The sequence below is a fragment of the Enoplosus armatus genome, chromosome 18 (genome assembly GCF_043641665.1).
Source record: "Enoplosus armatus isolate fEnoArm2 chromosome 18, fEnoArm2.hap1, whole genome shotgun sequence".
In the NCBI taxonomy this organism is placed as follows: Eukaryota; Metazoa; Chordata; class Actinopteri; order Centrarchiformes; family Enoplosidae; genus Enoplosus; species Enoplosus armatus.
In genome coordinates this window covers 4,034,372-4,055,920 of record NC_092197.1, presented here as the reverse complement: position 1 = coordinate 4,055,920, position 21,549 = coordinate 4,034,372, and the positions used below count along the sequence as shown (strand labels likewise).

The 21,549-nt window shown below is 40.0% G+C and overlaps 2 protein-coding genes across 2 annotated transcripts; one reads left to right on the top strand and one right to left on the bottom strand.

Moving 5' to 3' along the window:
- The first annotated feature begins 975 nt into the window (after positions 1-975).
- LOC139301632 (rhotekin-like) lies at positions 976-9,829 on the top strand. Its single transcript, XM_070925072.1, has 11 exons — positions 976-993; positions 2,357-2,556; positions 2,995-3,041; positions 3,129-3,182; positions 3,497-3,614; positions 3,710-3,955; positions 4,042-4,136; positions 4,230-4,336; positions 4,430-4,558; positions 5,372-5,534; positions 9,633-9,829. Exons 1-11 carry the CDS (start codon positions 976-978, stop codon positions 9,827-9,829), a joined length of 1,374 nt encoding a protein of 457 aa, XP_070781173.1.
- A 5,827-nt stretch (positions 9,830-15,656) lies between these two features.
- Positions 15,657-19,880, bottom strand: arid6 (AT-rich interaction domain 6). Its single transcript, XM_070924716.1, has 6 exons — positions 19,742-19,880; positions 19,082-19,238; positions 18,586-18,638; positions 18,089-18,186; positions 17,825-17,996; positions 15,657-17,310 (listed from the first exon to the last, which is right to left on the bottom strand). The coding sequence occupies exons 2-6, from the start codon at positions 19,230-19,232 to the stop codon at positions 15,964-15,966; spliced, it is 1,821 nt and encodes a 606-aa protein (XP_070780817.1). The 5' UTR covers positions 19,233-19,238; positions 19,742-19,880; the 3' UTR covers positions 15,657-15,963.
- Positions 19,881-21,549: the final 1,669 nt, after the last annotated feature.

The window sequence follows — 21,549 nt, the reverse complement described above, 5'->3', positions numbered from 1 at the left end:
AACTTACTTGTGCACACAAACTGAAGCTAATGGCAGTATTATGAAAATACTGGTAGTTGGGTTATGATCACCTCCAGCCATTACGACTTTTTTTGGATGCTGATGCATGGTTGTGACATTAAATCCTCTTGTTGCTATGACGTCGACCTTATGGGACTGTGTGTGTGTGGCTGGCTGGCCTTGATGAACAGCACATGACAAGCTTCTTTGAATGTTTACATCACCACATAGCTATGTGCTGTGTTTAAGGCCTAGGTGTGCACCGCAGAAGGAAGTCACATTCTGAGGCACAGTAAGGGGACAGAATATTACATCATACAATAATGCAATCCAATTATTCCCCGTACCAGTGTGTAGTCACCTCTCTGACTCAGTCACAAGGGAACATTATAAGCTTCTCAATGGCTGTTTCAGGATTAGATTGCATAGAAATGTACACAGTGTTGATCATAACGGATTAACGCCACTTTACTTACTTATGAACTAAAATTATTTTGAAGCAATTCATGTACTTTCCATTGTGGTACAAGATTTATATAAGCTCAAGAAACTCAAGTCCTGTATGTTTTTGTGGAGTTCATTAATTTTATTACTACTGGCTATGTTTTAGAGGAACTACCTTTACTTATACTGGTCCTCTAAGTCTAAATACATGTCTGCTTTTAATGAATCTCTGTTTGAAGACGCTAAATATTCTGATGTAGTGCTCTTGTGAATCACTATATATTTAGGCATTCATTGTTGCATGTGATAGAGCTGACGGATTAAAAGACTGTAAGGTTCGAGACTCCTCTAGCCCCTCATGCTGCAACCTCTTGTAGTGAGGCTTAAGACTGTTTTGATCTCTCTGTTGAGTAACTAACTGCTCTGTCTGCAGGTCCACTCTAACACTCTCTCAGTCAGCTGTGAGATTAGCCAGTCCGCTCACTGTACTGCCTGCCGACTGCACAGAGACCGGAGCTGCAGAGAAGGAACATGAATGACAACACTCAGGTTAGTGAAAGAATATGATTTCTGTAATTAATTTTGCATTTTTTAATAATTCATTACCAGTGTTCATATTGTGGTTCAATGCAGGAATGTGTGTGTGTATGTGTGTGTTTTGTTTTCATTAATGCTACGTGCAAAATACTGCTATGCTATTTTAAAGGTATTGTAATACGGCACAAATGACCCATCCAAGGTTATCTCTGAACCAGTTGGGTTAGGGTTAGGGTTATGTAATTATTTGGGATCTATTCAGAACAAAAACACAACCTGTCAACAGGGTTTAGGCTCAAAAAACAGTTTGCAGTTTCAGTTTTCAAGCTCTTCATCATCATCACTATACGCTATAATGTCCACATAATGAAACAACAAATAAAAAAGCTCTCTCTCAACTAGAGACTCTCATGTAAAATCTCATTAGGAAACATGCTACTCAGTAGATTATCAATAAAGAATTCCCCCAAGGAATTCCACCTACTGCAAGTGGACTTTGGAAGGGTTTCTCCATTGCTCTGTGAATAGTAAAGCAAAATCTGTTGTTACAGGCCTTTAAGACAAAGGCAACCTTCTCTAACATGCACCTTGTCATTGCTTTGTAATCTAACCAACTCACCTGGAATCAGTTTAGTCTTGGGGCTCTGACAGCTGGACTTTATTCAGGGATTAATGCCCTAATTTAACACTGTCACCCCATGGGTCCTGGGCTCTTATGTAACAGGTCTGGATCAGGGTGTTTGCCAGAAGGATCAGCAGTCTTTGAAAGGCTGATAATAGTGACTACCACCTGATGTAATGTGGTAGTTTATTACTTTATATCATCAACAACAACTGGAAAACTGGAATTATTATAACATTATGTCAAATAACAGAACTACGAGTCTATAGCTTAACATGGAACATGAATGTTTGAATCAAATTTCATGACAATCAATCTAATGATGTCACTCAAAACCATAGGGTGGGCTTCAATCTTTAGGACACATTTTCTGGAAACCATGTGCAAAATTTAGTGCCAATCATTCTGGTAGATAAATGAAAATTTGGACCTGCTGGTTGTGCTCGATGAAAAGTCAGTGGATTATTTAAGTAATTAGGATTCATCATCTGGGGACCATCGACGTCTGTACCAGTTTCACGGCAATCTGTCCAATGTTTTATTTATTTAAGTCTGGACCAAAGTGGTGGACCGACTGACAGACCAACATTGGAGCAAAGATTGGCTAAAATGCTTTGACTGACTCTTTGGTTCCTGGAAGTCAGATAATCCTTAGTACCAGCCTCCAAGCACTCTAAGCTGTTCATCTCTCTTTCTTTTATAGTCAAAAGAATATAAATATTTGTAGTTTTTTCCCCCACAAATCTTGGGCAGGAAGATGAGGTCCTGAAGCAGGTTGAGAGGGAGGTGCGGATGCGAGAGGGGACCAGTAAGCTACTGGCAGCTTGTTCCAGGAGAGAGCAGGCCCTGGAGGCCTCCAAGAGCCTGCTAAGCTGCAATGCCCGCATCCTGGCCTTGCTCAGCCAACTACAGAAGATGAGGCAGGCTCACATCCTACAGAGAGTGGGACGCAGGTCAGATGGAGTGCAAGGAGATATTGTATGTATGAATAAATACACAGATAATACATCTATCATCTGTGGAGAGGCATATTAAGGAATGTTATACAGTGGTATTGCAGAGTGGGTGCAAGTGTGGACATTGTCATGCCGCCTACTGGCCACTAGAGGTCAGACAAGCTAACATTTTCAACCCTTTGAGTCCCTTAAAAAAGTGTTTTGTTTAGGTGTGGGTTTGAGTTATTGTGTTAATAATGCATATTTACACGTATACACGTATATGTATGTAATAGTGGACATTGTGGACACATTTTGATGAAATACAACAGATGTTCAGTTTAGTTGAGATTGTGTGCCAGATGTGTTGTTTCACCCCATGTACATACTGTGCTGCACTGTATGTAGTATGTATGTATGAATAGTTGTATAGATGATCTATGTCTTTTACTGCAGGCCATCTGAAGATATAGTGCCATGTTTGGGAAAAGTCGCCCTTTCGGGTGAGTATTAACAAATTATCTTGCCACAAATTCATAAAAATACTTGAACCTGGCTTTTAAGTTTCTAACTTAACCTGTAATCTATAGACCTGCGAATCCCACTGATGTGGAAAGACTCAGAGTACTTCAAAAACAAAGGAGGTAAGTACGAATGGTGTGATCAAGGGAGCTGATCGCACTAAAGTCTGTCTCAATTGAGATTATATGGATCGAAAGAGGAACTTAACTCAAAAACAAAGCGTTTGATTGCATGGAAACCTTGTCAGCCTCTCCGTAATGCCTGGTCCTTTTACCAGATATCATTATGGTGAAGTTTATAAAAGTGCACTGAAAAGATTGCAACACCCTCTCTGGTACCTGACTTTCCTGAGTGTATTTCATCACAGGAAATAAACAAATATATAGCAAGACCTTTGGAATCATTGCAGTTTTTACTCTATTCTTTCTACTTGCAGAGCTTCATTCCTGCGCCGTGTTCTGCCTGCTTCAGTGTGGCACAGAGATCCATGACACTGGTCTGGTGATGGTAGACAGGACTTTAACTGACATATGTTTTGAAGACACTATCATATTGTAAGTCACCAGGTTCAGTTTCTGTCCAACACCACTTTAAAGACATTTCATATGTCCTTGTATAAACATGTCTGTGTGTGTGTGTGTGTACGCAGCAACGAGGTAGGTCCAGGGTTTCAGCTTCGTGTTGAGCTCTACAGCAGCTGTGCGATTGAGGATTTCTTCCCGGGGGCTCTAGGACCCAGGAGATTGAGCCGCCTGGGGGGCTCTCTGGGATGCTCCTCAGGGAAAAAGATCCGCGCTGCGTTTGAGTCTGCAGCTGTTTGTGGATCCGTTTCCAGTGGAGGAGATGAACGGCCTGGAAGTGTGTCACCGCCTTTATCCCCTGACCTGTCCACACTGTGAGGATGACAGTTCTCCCTGAAACACACACTAAAAGGGAATATTCTATAACTGAGCAAATATCGATTTTGCTTTCTGTCTGAAGGGGGCCCAAGTATAACCTGCTGGCTCACACAACACTGACAATCGAACACATCCAGGAAGGTTTCAAGACACATGATTTGTCACTTGCAGCGACAGGTGAGTTAGTGCTCTCCTCTTCTTGTCTCCCTTACTCTTCTTCTCCTCTCCTCTCCTCCTGAAAATGAATCCCTAATCTCTTTATTTTTCCAGAGGATAGTCCATTCTGGTTGCCTCTGTATGGCAATATGTGCTGCCGCCTAGTTGCTCAGCCTGTGTGCATGATTCAGCCAGTCATAAGTGGCCAACTCAAGGTTAAGGTGACTAGATTTTCATGTATTATCCTGTCTTTCTTTTAAATATTGCTCCACATTACAATTCACTGTATCACTTTACTCCCTGCTCTCATTCAGCTTGGAGAGGACCTTAATTGCTGGGAAAATGTCTATGGCGTCCTCAGGGGACAAAGTCTTCTCTGCTATCAGAGTCAAGAAGACCTGGAGTCTGAGGACGAACCATTACTTGTAATCCCCATCAAAAAGGTTGGTTCTGAATGAGCAAAGTCTCATGAATAAAGAGATGGATTCATTTACAGTTTTGTCCGTGTTGATTACAATAACAAGCCCAGGCCAATAGAGTGCACTGGTGTATTAATGAGTGATTTTTTGAATATTTTATGCACTTTCATTCATTTCTGTCACACTCTGTGAGACATATTATATAGTTTATAATTTAAAAATGTCAGTTAATTCCAAACTAAATAGTACCCTGTTGCATTTGAGAAATTTGACTATCACAGATATGAAGAATGTGAATCTTACACTTACACCTTACACATAACAAACAAATTGTGCAAATCCATTGGTGTAAAGTCACCAAGAGTACTTTTCAAAAGTAAGATTAAAAACATTGGATTAGCTTATAAAAAAACAACAAAGTATAAATACATTAAAGTGGTTCCCAACCTTTGTGACTTGTGTCACCCCAGATTTGTCTTGTGGGGGCCCGACCCCCAGGTTAAGAACCACTGGATTAAACTACCTAATTGTGTATGATGTTGTTAAAATGTAAAAAGAAGTTAAAAAGTAAAAATGGTCTCAAGCGTACGGTCATATTCAAACATAGTCAGCTGATACATCTGTAAAAGGATGTTTTTGGCAGCGGCAGAGCTTCTGTCAACATGTCAGCTATTAGTATCTTCGTAGGTATCTCATTGTGGCTACCTGTAATGTCTACATGAATGTTTACAGGAAAACATTCCTTTGACACTTTACCATGTGTTTTCAAGCAATAATCCAACCTGATTATCTGACTAATTAGATGTGAACATATTTCTGTGTGTGTGTTTCTGTCAGGATACCCTGATCTGCATGTCAGAGAGAGATCCTGTCCACGGCCGGAGTATATACATCAGTACGCAGCGTCAAGGAGAGGATGTGACCTACGCGCTGACCATGCACAGACCTGAAGACACTCAGCGCTGGACCGAGGTCCTCTGGCAGCACGTCTATAACATGAGTGAGACCTGGATGAACAAAATGCCTGTTTTAACCCCAAGACCACTTATACAGTCCTCTCACTACTACCTACAAGCAAAGCTGCTGAGACTTTATATTAGCAGGCTGAGACATTAGAAGGACGTTTTGTTTTCTTTCAATAAACTTTTGGCAATGGGCCAAGGAAGAAGAGATTACTTTAGCGTCACCATTAATGAAAAAGTACTTTCACCTGAGCTGACAGGTGCACGGTGTGAACACAACCAACACCTTTTTAATACTAGAGAGCACTCAGAAAGTTCATACTTCTGCCAAGGTTGCAAAATCTAAATGTGTTATTACACACATAAAGCTTCCTTGGATGCAGAGATAATAGTGAAATCTATTCAAGAGCCATGAAATAAATACTACTTTTGTGAGGCCAGTAATGCTCATTTTATGTCAGATAGTCAGAGATTGTTTATGCAATGTCATGGATATTTATATCCATATATATTGAGGCTGTAGTTAATAGTTAATAATTCCTGTGATGTGTCTTTCAGTCAGTAGTCCAGATTTTCCAAAGGCTGAAAAGCTAGCCTGGCTCTGCACTTGCCAGTTCAGGCCGTCTATCCAGGGCGTCACTCTTGTTTTTACAAGAGGCTTTAACTTTCCCATGACAGCTGGAGCAGTTTCATAACGTCCATCTTAACTTGATTAGTCTCAGTCTTGAATCTTAGTAGTTTGGCAAGACCCCACTGCAAGTAATACTGTTACATGAAAGTCAAAAGTGCACCATCTCCATTTTAATTTAAACACAGCTGAGCAGAGTTATAACCATAACTTCATTTAAAAGAGCAGGAGAAACAAACCTGCGTGATTACAGCCATGACTCAAACTCAGCCAAGTGCCTATGCTTGGAAATGGTTTGAGGGGATATTTATCAGGCTTTGTATTTGTATTTTAAAGGGATACAAAATACGCCTGCTCATACCTGCAGGACGGCATTCTTTAGTGACATGTTTATGGCATCAGTGAGACGTACATGCCTTTTTATGAGTGTGTCACAAAGAAAATATTTGTCTTGTCTCTGACTGAGATCTGACTGATTATTGGTCTGTACTTCCTCATCTAGTGAACATGAACAAAATGTAATGATCCATTTATCTATAGACTATAGATTAATCGATCTATCTATCCTTCATTGCTTAGTTACTTAATTCTCAAGTTAACAGACACATTAACTTGCATGTGCGACATACTTGTGTGGTATGAACATGATGATGGAAACTGTGAAGTCAGTGTCCATTGAATTTATAGACAACAATGTGATACATGACATCTTCTGAGGTAGGACAATAAAAGCAGTTCTACATGTAGTACACTAGAAAGGAGTCATGGGTTAGGGGGAGTGGTGTTCCCAACTTTGATTATGGTAACACCCAATCATTATGTTGACGTTCCAGCCAGAACTAATTTCGTATTACCTTTACACTACGACATTGAGATTTTTTGGCCACTTTTTGGCAGCGGAAACAAGCCGTAAACAAAACACTGACATATTATCACCTTTTAAGTTAACATGGCGAACTTGTTAGCATACAGTTGCCTACTTATACATCCAAAAGACACAGAGGGACATTAGCATTCATTTGTGTTTCTGGGCATTTGATGAAGTCCAATATTTCAGCCTTTCAGCTCTGTGATCTCCATCAACTCCCAAATGAAATATCTGGCTCTTTAGCTGCTAAATGCTCAACTGTGTTCACCAGTTAGTCGCTAACTTTGCTAACTCTGTCTGCCTGTTGCTGCTGAAAATTATTTTTCAATTTAGTTTGGAGTGAGCTTCATTGTCGTTGAAGTTGGTGCATTTTGGGTAGGACGTGTGGCGTGAGAGCATGTGAAAAGTGTCAATTGCGTGAGTCTCATGGTCAGTGTATGAGACTTGGCAGCCCTGCATAAGAACGACGCGAGTGAACCAAACTGCAAATTTGTTGGCCGTAAAAGCAAAACAATGAGCTGAAAGATGCTAAAACTGTAGAATCGTGTGGTAATTAATTGTGGGATCACTACGAGTGACACCTTTACATACAAGAAGTCATTTGATCCATTAATAAATCTAGATCTATAACAAAAACAAATGCATACTTTTAGAATTAGAAGCTATGAGAGTAAAAGATTTTACGTCACCAAATGCACGATCCAGATGACACATAGTAAGTAATCATTTAATTGATTCAGGGAAACGCCATGTCAAGGCTCTTTTAATAATTATATAACAATCAATAAGATGATTCACCATTCAGGTCAAATACGCCAAATTATACAGTAAATTAAGGCACAGGGATATAAGTCACAGTACTGAGGCATGTTTTGTCCTGCACCCAAGTGCCATCATCATAGTACTCAAATTACCCCACATACCATCAGCCTGTTTACAGACAATGGCATGCAGCAATTATATGTTGACTGATAATTATTGAACAAATAAGGTTACTAAGGGAGGAGAACAGCAGAAGCTGGATCTCTGAGCCCAATCCTGACATAACTGTTAAGATTTAGGGAAGAAGGTGAGGGACAGTAACTGCCACCCTGCCTGATTAAATCATACAGTCACTGTAATGTATCGTCTCCTTAATGTGAACACTCGCAGGGCTCCTTTTCCCCTTCAATATTCATATCTTTCTGTCGTGTATTCTGTATTGTAAAAGGAATATAGAGGCGGAGTCCTATTGTTCTGCCTTGCGTGTCCTTCCTGAACATCATGGTCAGAGGAAATATTTGTTCGAAATTGGTTTCAGTGTTGTAAAACAATCAAATATGAATGACTTAGCCAATTGTGTGAATTCAAAAGACTGGTAGGTAATTAGTTTTTATTGCACACACACCTTATACAACAATAATCATGATTGTGTAACTTCTACCAGATCAGTCTCAAGCTTGTCCTACAAGATGAAATTGGTCCAATATTGACATTTTCAGTTGAGCAGTTTACGTTCTACTTTCTACTAGCTTGGACACTTAATCTTGACATTGTGTAATATATTTTATGCCATCAACATTTACTTTGTTGTAGGAGCTACCTTTGATTAATTAAGTGGGAGAAAAGGAGAGAGAAGAGAAGTCCATGCTGATGATGAAATAGGAAAAAGGGCATTACTTTCATTCATTCAGGTTTCTGCAACCTGAAGACACGTCTGCTGATGCAACATAAATCAGATCCTGTGCACCTCAGGCTACTTTCTAGCTTCTTTATGCCTCTGTGCATTTCTGAGAAATAAGATATGCAATAAATATTCTTTAACAAGAGAGTGTTTGCAGGGAGCAATTGCATTTTGTGCAATAATTTTTGAGGCAAAAATAGATAAGTGAATGTGGTGATGTGCCACTCCTTGGTGTGTACAAGGGTGTGTTTGCCTGTAACTGTCTTTGCACAAGAAATGATCTGCATGTCCTCGTCCTTGGCACAGCACACTAATACACGTTGTTGTTCAGTAGTTTCAGTACAGCAGCCTTCCTCAGGCATTTCTCACACATATGACACACGTGGGAGCTAAATCTTGGCACTTTTTAGTCGTCGGTTATTCTCCTACAGGCCTATCTGTGAACAGGCGTGCAAAGATCACTTGTATGACTGAGAGTGAGCACATTTCCCATTACAGTGCTCCTTAATTTATATTCCTTTTTGTTAAAGGGGCTTTGTTTTGGTTTGTCATTGTCCTTCACAACGTTTAGATGACACACAGCTGCCTGCTTGCACCACTCATTCAGGCTCATGGTTTGTCTCATGAAGCCAAAGGAACAAAGGAAATTGTTGTTGCTCAGATTTAAGGCTGCAGGAGCACAAATTGGACTTCATGACACAGCACAAACACAAATTATTATTCTGATAATTAGGTAGACAGGATTTAAGATCGTATAGAAAAGGCATCATGCCAACATCTATAGGTATGGTATCTAGTATGCGGCACAACAGGTATGACACCATTTCCCACAGAAGCACAGATACTACCAGCCTGCCAGCTACTATAGACACAGTTTGTCAGTGTATTTGAAGACAGAAGTTGATGGCAAGTTCATTGCTGACAAAAGCTTGTCAGTCATGTGCTTTGAAAATCATTGCTTATGCTATTTGTTGCAGGCCAATGGAAGCAGTGCTGTGATCACCTCATGAAGATTGAAATGCCGAGCTCCAGGAGACGCATTACAGTGAAGCAGGGATCGCTATACCATGAAATAGGTAGTGTAACACAAGCGGAAGCCTTTAAGGACCATATCAGCGGTTTTGCTGGTTTACTTTCAGTCACCCACTTTACATCACATTTGATCATTTTATAGAAAATGGTTCTTTGTACAATTTAAATATTTTCATTTATTTCTGTACATATTAGAATATTTTAGCAGACTCCTGACTCTTGCTAGAGTTGTGTAATCCATCACGGCGAAGCTTGTCTGCTTTTATTTGAGTCAAAGTTACATTAAGATGCAGTGAACAGAAGCTGTAAACTGGACATATTATCACCTGTTAAGCTGATATGAAGAACTTGTTTGCAAACAGTTGCCTAGTTACACATCCAGCAGATACTGAGCTAAATGCTCCACTATGTTCACCAGGCAGTCACTGACTTTGTCTGTCTGCTGTTGTTGCTGGGCAGGTAGTGCTAGTTAGTGCACTATCATGGATTTTTGGAGGTTATTTGCACAAAAAGCTGCACAATATCTATGCTGATGAAAGCAGACCAAAACAGTTAAGTTGCAGGCTGTAAAACCATAACAATGACGTGAAATACGCTAGCTCCTTAGGCCTGGGGGGAAATGCCTAGCTGACCGACGACGAGTGACACACAAGTTGTCATGTGATCCATTGCTAATATAAAAAGAATGAAAGTAGCTGTTTTAATACACTCACTGTGAGTGACTTCACAACTCAAGCAAGTTTCATGAGTCTGCTAATTGATTTCCAGTTCATGTGGAAATGAAAGGAAACTACTTGCTGCTTTGAAGAGAAGATATAAAAATATGCAAAAATCTGAAGCTGTATGGCATGCAGAAATGTAACATCAGATCGGACCCACTTACACATGTGTCCCCCCCATGCCAGGTATTCTGACAACATAATGAGAGATGAAATGTGCGGAGCTTCCCTGGGGTCAGCTGAGAAAGACAAAGAGCCATGTGTAAATCTGTACTCTCGAGCCTGGCGTGCAACTGGGCAGAAACACGTTTTTTGTGGCAGTATTAGAGCTGGGCTAAATAACATTATTATGCATCTGCTTTTCATTTCAGTCCACCACCCTCTTGATATTTCAGTCATTTCTTTCTGTTGAACTCGCTGCTTCACAGAAAGACTGTTTCCGCCCAGTTTTAAACCGTGGACCTCTGCGTGCACGATTTACTAATCTGTGGGCATGGACTGCAAAACAGTGTGCACAAATTATGACCATGCACATGGATTTGTAAACCAAGAGTACAGATTTAAGAAGTATAATGCCTCATTTGCACATGTTTCGTCTACATCTGCAGAAAACTGGAGCGGCGCCTGGCCTGCAAGTAGACAAACAGGTTTAAGTAAATAGCAGGATCACAAAGAGATAAATAATGCTGCCCAACAATGACACGGGACAATAAGCGAGACACTGTCAACATGAATAGGTGCATTATCTCAAACACCTGCTGACAAAAACATCAGTCATGCTGATCAGAAAAGATACAGCTATACTCTATAGAAGCAACCATGGGGAACAAAATGTCTGCACCTTAAATATGGGTGTGTTGTTTGAATAACAAAATGCCTTAAGACAAGCTTTGAGAAAAAAAAAACCCTCAGAAGGAAGAGAGGACAATATAGTGCAGTAAAGGAAGATTGTCTCGAATGAATTCCCTGTCGTCTGCGGCTTAACAACTTGGGAAAAATGTTTCCAGTAACAAAGGAAGATATTCAAAATATTTGATCTATATCTTTAAAACTGTAAATTAAAGGAACTTCTCTTCCTCCTCCTTCTTTGTCTTCCTTCTTCCTCTTCTTTTTCAGTAACACCCTCCTCTCCCAGAAAGGGTCTTGTGGTTCCGGATTTATCTGTTGAGATACGCACTTTGCTCTCTTCCTACTACAAGGAAAGGTAGGCTTTCTTACCTGCGCATGAATTTGTTGATGTGATTTACTTCCTCCTGGTGTAGTAAATACAAAATCCTCACATTAATGATCGCCATGACACACATAATCCCTTGTGTGTTGTGACAGTCTAATTAGGCTTGCATTGTAACTAGAGGTAGTGTAACGCTAAATAGGACACACTACTGACTCTGAGGCATGAAAATTAGCACTGACTTTACAACACACAAACAAAAATGTCTGATATGCCCGGACTGACAAAAAGTGTTGAGTGCAAATGTAAATTATTGCTCACATACTTTAGACAAGCATGTATATTTTCATATTTTTCTGTCAACATTTCAATGGACACGATAGCATTGACTGCTCAGTGAAATCACGTCACAATTACTGTGGAATTTCGGTGGGAGGTTTATTTATTTTTTTATATCGTAGCGCTCTGTGATTCAGGCTTAATTAACACGTTGTAATTACACAATAAGGTTTTTTTTTATAATCATGGTAAAAGACATAACGAACAATGACATAGGTCACAAACTGTTCCATGCACCCACTGAGGTCAGCAGTAACATGACTTGGCAGGTGACGTCACAGCTAAGCAAGATAAATACCTCTTTGGCTCAAACACATAATGGTCCTCTTTTACAATGTGGGCGTTGTGCCGTTAAACACGGACTGTTTTACAGATAAATGAGACTTCTTAGGATGGCAAACAGTCAAAGTTACAAGTTGAAGTCTGTACATAATGCACCTGCGAGTCAAATGCCACAGACGTTGTTCAGGAATGTCATGGTTTGTGTGCAGAGAAAGGCCACTGATTTGTCAAAAGATGTCCTGGAGAACAGGTTGCACTGGAGACTTTGATAGTTGATATATGTGAAGCAACAAGCTAAGAAGATGACCCGCTTTTACAATGCTGCCTTTCTGACACTTTGAATGCTTCGTCTGTGAATGTTTTTTTTTTTTTTACCAGTATTCTAGAAATGAGTCAGACCTCTGATGAGTCTCTGTACTGTATACATAACCATATTGTATTTCTATGTGTACAACAGGTCAGACGGCAGCTAGATGCTCGTTAGACGCATAGCTGTGATTTTCCATGTCTGTGACGAACAGTCGGTGCTGAACTGGCACTGATTTGAGAGTGTGACACAATGATCTTGTGATGAATTTATATTTAAGTCTTGAAATGCTCTCTGCAGAGATGATAAAAATGGGGATTATTAAGTTGTTTTTGAGAATTTACAAGCAGCAGAAAATGCAAAGCTAATATGCCGTGTATTGAAGGCACAGTATGGTTGTCACTGGGCATACATTCAAAAACAAATGTAAAAAATCTAATAAAGAAATTACCCCCTACCCCGAGGTGAATGCAGCCTGCCAGTATAAAGATGTTGTTGTCACTGTGATCTAGCAAATTATTTTTTGTGTGTGTTCCCGGAAAGTAAAAGGACTATATCCTCATACCAAGCAATGCCCCGATAAGAAATTGGCAGACTCTCTGCTTGAGCTGTGGTTTTAACAGATATGTGCATGAATTGTTCCAACTGTCGGGATGGTGTGATGCGTGCTGTTTGTACAGATGCAGGCGTTAATTGTGGTGAGTGTGTGTCAGAAAGAAACTATTTCCATTTTGAGATACTTGCCTGGCAGTTTTTATTATTAGATACAAAAAAAACAACCTTACAAAGCTTATTTGATTTAAGAGCACCAGCATATTTTTTTTAACACTGTACTTAATTTTTCTTTTTTTCTCATTTTTACAGTTTTTGATGACCCTGCCACAGTTGCACTGGAGGGGTGAGGGTCTGTCCTTACTCTATCCGTTTGTGGTTGCCACGCCCGGACACAAAGGACACATCGAAACTTACTGTTAACATCAGCTGTTTTTCATTCTTCTACCTCTCCTCCATGAATCTCAACTGTTTACCCAAGCCAGCCCAAAACTGACTCTATGGCCATTTTAAGCGCAGACAAATCTCATTGGACCATTGTCGAACAATATTGTACATTTTATGCATTTAAAGAGAGACCAGTGCATCTACCAAGTGGCCTCTAACAATTATTCTGTTCACTCTTAAGCAGTTCCAGGATATTGATGATGATTTTTCACTGAACCTCAAGCCCAATGTTTGGAAGACATCTACATTGACAAACTAGACAAATGTTTAGCTCGTTTGAGTCTCAAGCGTCTCAATGATAAAACCACAGGTTTACAGGTAACTTAACAAACACTAGACAGGACATAAATACAAGTATTTAATGTTTTCTGATGATGTTAAAGGTTTGTTCACATCAGTATGTAGTCATTTATGATCAATTCAACTTTCCCATTCAGTGACAGCCTGGCAGGTTTGCCTGCTTGCACCTCTCTGCTGAGTCATGAGGCAAATAGTCCCAGAGTACAACCTTCTTTAAGTTGACAGCACCCCTCAGAGTACCCACAAGTGGGTGTCTTGCCGACACGACGGACGCTGACCATGTTATGGCCACACATGTAACCTCCTGGGGTTTACCTGACACACACACACGCAGCTACTTCCCTGCCATCGAGACCGAGATGAAACAATTAAACGTCAATCATCGACTTTTAATAACTAGATAAAAGTGAAACACCAGCACGCTGCTCAGGTTCGGATTCAGTCCAATAGCAACGCACCGCTTGGGTTCACGCTGTTGAAAGCTGAAGAGGTTTGAACACTTCAAATACATTGTGTAGCCTAGTTGTTTTTATTATTCATTCAAAATTACTGATCACTCCATAAACGCGTACAGTACTTCTGTTGTGCAGTACTTCTGTTGTGCAGTACTTCCAATAATTCAGGTCTTGTTGTGTTGAAGTTAATGATGTTAAAGAATGTTGTCATGTACTGCATATCCTCAATCTTTCAAGAACTTGAATTCCAATTGAGTGTCATTGTCTGACAATTTCAGCTTTGCAAGGCAATATTTGCAACATGCAAGTGCTGTGAAAAGCCTGAGGGCTTCTGAGGCATACATAAAGGCCTGATGCCTGTCCTGAGCCCAGTAAATCCCTCTACGTGACTATGTGAGCTAAAATGCTTTTGGCATAGTGTAGCTCAAAACAAAAGTGTTTCTTGTTTTTGATAACCAAATGGCACCGCAAATTTGAAAAACTGACTACACACACAAACAAAAGGGCCTCTGAGTTAAGCAATAACCTGCTGAGAAACAGGAAACACTTGCCTAAACATGTTCATACTGGATTTCTCACAATCACCACTCATTTTTTGAAAAACCTCAGCGATGCATCTCATATGATAAAGAGCAGGTAAACAAGTGAACAAAACAAACCCATGGAAAAAGTGGAATTCTCTTGTTTGTTAATGGTTTAATGTCCTATTCAAATAAAGTACATTTCAGGACAATGAATCATAATAGTTATTGCAGGACTTTTGTGCTGTTAATTAGCAATTTGCACCTAATAATCAACGTCTTAAGTCACAGTGATGGGTGTGTCAGTTCTATTTCCATGTTGTTGTCACACCTGAAAATTCCACACATTACGTATTGGATCGTAGAATAATAATTACAGCGGTAACAATAACATAAGAGTAGGCTGCACATGTAAACTTCAAGCATGCACCTATGACAAACAAATAAAAACAAAGCTCACTAAAGCGTACCGTCATGATATGTTCACAAAGGCATGAAGTAACAAATTTAAAGCGCATGGAAAGCTATAAATATTATATCATTGTGTTTACTGGGCATTTAACTAGTGCACAAACACATACCTGTACATCTGTAATGACACAGGTGTGCACAGCCCATAAAAAGACTGAAACAGGCAGATTCTTGTGGGAATAGAAAACTGCGGATGTTCTAGAAAAGAATGCCTCCTCTTGAATATAGCTTGGCGCCACTACCTCCGTACAAGGTGAAGTTTTTCTTTTCTAAGAAGGCGTAAAATGCAGTAATGGTTGTTATGCTACGCCTTTTCCAACCAAGTGGTAAAGATTCATGAGCTTGATGAAACATAATTACTTATTTGAATGGATCAACAAATGAGTCATGAAACTTCTATTTTATTTATCTGAATTTATTTAGATTTACATAATAATTCAAATTAAAGTTATTATACAAGTGATATTTCTGTACAGAAAAACATAAAAAAGGTCAACGGTGCACATCCTCCTTAAATCAAGCTCTGCTGCTGATGTGAATGAAATATTATTCATTAAATTACTGTTTTTGTTCATCTGACACTTTATAACAAACATATTTTTAATCATATACCAAACAGAGAACTTCAAGAAGTAGATGAAGTAGCAATGTGACGTGAGTCAGCTTTAATGTGGTGTTGGAGAGTCAGTGTAAATATCTGAACTGATCTTCATCATGAGCTCGAGATGATTTTCTTCAGCTTCATCACCTCTTCAGTGGTGAAGTGCAACAGAGAAGCGGAGCTGGAATTCACCATTATCACAGCTGAGGGACTCATCTCGGACTTCTCCATCCCATCCTGGACGTTGTCTTCGTTGTAGGTTTTAGAGGCTGCAAGGTCTTGCTGAACTCTGCGGGGACTGGAGTTAATTTTCGCTTGGATGGGGGGAGCCTGGGTCTCATCCCAGGGAGCTTTGGAGCTATATGACTTATAAATATCCTGCTGGTGAAACGGATAAACATCCCGGCTGGCTGCATTTTTCAGAATTCCACCTGAAGGCAGAGGCTTGTAGCTGGTGAAAGGATCTTGGCTTGTGTTGTGGTGCTCAGCAGTTGTCTGGGTAGTTAACGTGGGGCTTGGCAAATTCCTCTTCCTCAGCCTTAGATCCTCAGCGGCTGAGCTCTGGTGTCGGGGATTCGCGTGAAATGTCAGGTCGGTGGGGACATCTTCGTCGGAACAACTCCTTTGTGCGGAGTGTTCTTCCAGAGCAGGATGAGTCGGTAGCTGCTTAGCTCCATGCATCGTGGCTGACCCGCAAAGCCTGAGCCAGTTATGAAACACAGACAGCGGTATCTCAATTTCCATCTTGCCTCCGTTGTCTCGAGGGAGACTGGGCAGTATGAGATTGAGCCCACTTACATCTGGACTCCCCTCTCTCTCTTCTTTGGACCGGATTGAAAAGTCTGTTTTTGGTGAGCTGGTTTTTTCTGCCATTGTGGCGGCGCCTTCGTCTGTTCCCAGTGCCGCAGCGGAGTCATATGTGGGGCTGCTTGAGGCTGTTATAGCATTGACATCGAGGACACCCTCCCTGTCTTTCCCAGGATATGAATATGGTGTGTCTCCTAAACCGGCCTCACTAACTTCTGTCTCACATCCTTCACCTCTCACCACCCGCGGGCAATGAGGAGCGTACAGCGGGGAGGCTTTATTCAAGAACTTCGGGTTCTTGCTGGATGGCGGCGGGGAGAACGATGAGGCAGGGTTGCTGTTGGTTTCCTGTCTTGGTGCTTTAACGCTCAGGTTCAGTGGCTCAGACAATCCAGATGAGGTCTTGTACTGTTCTGCCAGGTAGCGCAACTGCTCCAGTGGCTCCTTAACCCTGTCTGTTGAGTTTAGCCGATATGGATGGAAAGTATACTGGGGCTGGGAGGCAGCAGGGGGGCTATGTGGCATCATCACTGAGGAGGAGATAGGGACATGGGGGGGCAGAACTGCATGGCTTGGGTGATAGTAGTGAGGGTAGTGGAGCGGCAGAGGGAAGGCATGCTCATGTGGGTCTGACTGGAGGTTTTGAAGATTCTGTTGGAAAGATAACCGGTCCGTCAGAGGTTGAAGGAATAGTTTGACATGTAGGGAAGATTATTATCTGCTTTCTTTTGTTTCTACACTGAATATGAAGCTACAACCAGGACCCGCTTAGCTTAGCTTAGCATAATTACTGGCAATGGGAAAACAGCTAGCATGGCTCTGTCCAAAGGTAACAAAATCCATCTTCCAGCATCTCTAAAAACTCACTAATAAACACGGTAAATCTTGTCTGATTAATCCGTATAAAAACCAAACTGTAAAAACTACAAGTTATGGAAATTGTCATTTGTCAGAATCAGATTATTCACAGGAATAAGCTCCTTAGAAAAACATATATTAAATAATATTATTAATGTTGGATGTAATTATTTACCACTTATCATAATGAAGAACATTTACTGTATTTAACCACAATCACGTCAGTCAGTCTGTGCAGACACAAGCAGTGCAAACCAGTTGAACATCTTTGCTATGTCTTTCATATCTAGAGTAAAATAATACCAACCTGGCGCAGAGGTATTGAAAACGAATAAAATTTGCGTTTAGCTGGTCTCTGGCCATCATCATCATCATCATCGTCTTTGCTGTAGTTGGCATAGCGGATGTGCTTTGGCTGATGATGAGGCAAGATATTCATCATTATGCCTTTCACGTGGCATTCGTATGGCAGAAGCAGCCTGCACAAATAAATCATTGATCAGATAAAACCGTTGCGTAAACATACCATCCACTCTCAGCCTGTCAAATGCACAAGCACTGTGGAACTCACTTCTCATAGTGTCTTCGGGTGCATGTTGCCGCACTTGTGCTGCGAGGATTTCCTCCGAGCCTGTTGTACACTTGCTTCCACAGCTGCTGAGCAGTGACCTGGAAGAAAGCGGGATACATATTTTATTTTGTGTTTGTTTGTATAAGTAAGTAAGTTCATGCTGTAAGTATATAGCATGTATAGCCCATGGTAATTTACAACATGAGTCCCTAGATTGGCCTTTGTATAATTATTATTATTATTATTATAATTATGATCGATATAATATATATATTAATGTTTAATTAATGAATGTGTCATTTTACCTTCTACCTCATAACAGTGGTTTTTACTTATGTGACTTCATTGGAGTTAGTATTAGTTTTGACAACAACAACAAACAATGAATAATAATGTTTTTGTTATCAAAAAATGATGATGTTAATAGTTTAATAATATTAACAATAGAACTAACAATAATAATAGTTAAATTGGAAATATTTACTACTACTAGTTACCTGGTGGTAGCCACCCAACTCTTTGACAGTCTGGAACATCACAAACAGATCAACTGGGAAAATAGGGAAAATATACATAATCAAAAACACTTCATTATTAGAATGTAGGGCTATTAGAATGTTCATTATTGATTAATCTGCAGATTATTTTCTCAATTCATTGATTGATTGTTTGCTCAATAAAACGTCAGTAAATAGTGAGTCCTCAAATTGTTTGTTTTGTCTGACCAACAGTCCAAAACCCAAATAAATTCAATTAACAATGACATGAAACAAATAAAAAAATGTCAATTATCACATTTGAGGAGCTAAACGTAATATTTGGCATTTTTGCTTTAAAAATGACTTGAATGGTTGATAGGTAATTAGGATTACTAACTTATGTCCATATACATATATGCACATATTTTTTTGGCACATAAAGCAAATAAATGCATTAATAAACAGCCCACAAAGTGTCACAAAATGTGCTAAAATGAGTAATACTTATAAGTACTTTGTTTGAAGCCCAGATTTGGGATTCTCTCTATGGGTGTATCTCTCTTCTTCATGAACAAGTGGAGATTTTTAAGGAATTGTTTCTCGGTGATGTCGTCCACCGGCTCCTTGGTTCTCTCCTCTCGGATCTCTCTGTGTGCAACATCCATGTGTTCCTAAAAACACAATTGACAGAAAAGATCTTTCAACTGATCACCTGAAATCTGAGATACTCCTGTTGGTCTTGACCGATGATTGTCAAATAAATCCAGGTTAAAAATTGGTACAACCACATATCAAAATTTAATCACAAGTTTGTACTTGTCTCAGTGGAGTCAATCCTGTCTCTCGGGAGAACATACCATACTCAGAAATGGCATCAATGTGCCCTGTCATTCCTTAGTTTCGATCGCTTTAATACACTGTTATGGATTCCAAGTGTGAGCACACGTATACTGCAAACACACACTTTTTTTCATTTAGTTATCCTATATTTTATAATTTACTATCGTTCATTTACTGTTATGTTACTATCACCATATTCATGCTTTTTAAACATATGAATAAAATGATTTGAGGACGATAATACGGTAAATCCTGGCACCAGATTTTCAATTCTAGACCATGAAAAGTACCAACCGAATAAACTCATAGAGCAAGGTGAAATATTGCTCCTTACCTGTGTTTCCACTGATTGATGATCAGAAAACAAGGTGTTGCTGTGTACAGGTTAACCTCCAGTATAGCAAAAGAGGCAAGAAATCACTGCAGCTAGTTACTAATGTGGCGTCACGTCAGTCACACCTGTCCTGTGTGTGTGACAATGTGGGCAACTGATGAAGGGGGTGTTTACTCCAACGTCTTCCTGCTGACACCTTTCGTCTATCGTCAGACCAGTTGAACCTGCTCTTGAGCATGTGCCCAAAAACGGTTCACCGGTAAACTCCACACGTATTGACAGGATAACGAGTAAAGCAGGGGAAATTTGTGTTCATTATATCCAAGTAACACAGAATTATGTCCCATGTGTGCTGGGACACATTGTGTAATGACCTCTTTTTGGGTCCATTGTTTTAGTTTAAATCCATCTGTCAAAGCTGAACAACAGACTTTCTGAAAGTTTTTCATTCGTGATTCAGCACTGTCTGTTGTATTCAGTGGTGCGAGATTTAATCAGACCTGACAGGTAGTAGTAGTAAGTAGTAGTCTAATGTTTTATTTCCTTTTAAACAAATAAAACAAGTAACTCTGCAAACCCCAAATCACTGTCACAATAATCTCACACAATTATCTCCAACATGACATTTATGAAACAGAGACAAATCTTTCATCACAGTGATGAATGATGAATACTCATTATATATATATATATATGTTATCCTGGTTGTCAATAACTGAAATGCCATTTATTTCATTAGTGACATCCTTTATTAGTCCTTATGTCAAGTCCAGCCTGCTGAACACAGTGGCCTGTCAATCTCAATCATATGAGGATTAATTGGAATATAGCCTAACTTTTCATTGGAGAAACTGCCCAAATGGTACAAAAAGTAGCCCAAATGATCGTATTACATGCCCAATTCAATAAAAAGTAGTCCAACTGGGTGGAAAACTGCCCAATCTGGTAACACTGTTTGTAGTAAATATTCTGGTTAAAGTAAAATTAAAAAAAAAAATAGGTTGTAGCCTCAAAATCAACAAAGAGCTTTCTCTTGTCAGAAATAATTCCTAGCGTGTTTTCACTGAACCACGACATCTGTCTGCCATGAAACCTGTTTGTGTATTCAAGTCATGGGATTTATTTGGGTGTGGCACTGCTCTTATCAAAACACAGAACATGATGTCGCTGTGTTCATTGTAATGAACTTACAACAATATGAATGTGGGAAAACAGAAGCTGCTGTAAAAGTTAATCCTCCTCGGCTCTTTGTTGACTGGAATTCTACCTTGAGAAATCATTCTGCTGTAAAGAGGCATGCGCTCAGTTCTGTCTCATCTGACTTCAGCTAATCACATTACTACCAATCCAACACGTCATTCAGCAGCTTTTTTTCAGCAGCCGGGGGGGGGGGGCGGCAATGACCCCTTCCCTACTTCCTACGCCCTTGCCCCGGGCACCCTCGCTTCATTTTGATCTCAACTACTCACCTGTAAAGTTTCGTGACTGCATCTCGTACGGTTGTGATGCTGTTGTGATAACAGAATTCGTCCGCAGACAGACCGACATATAGGCACTTAGCAAAGTACTCAAAACCGCCTCTGTGGTAGTTTCCACTACAGCGGGTGTCTCCAGGACCACATTTTGCCATGATGACACACACACACACAGTCTCAAACGCTGTCAAGGCTGCTAACAATGTACCCTTTATAACATATCTGTTGCTGGTTCTGTGCTGATAAAAAGTAGAAAGTAAGTTTCCTTAATATCACAGCTTGTGACAAAACCTCTTGACAAGTTTAACCAAACACTTCCTTGAATTGGCTTCT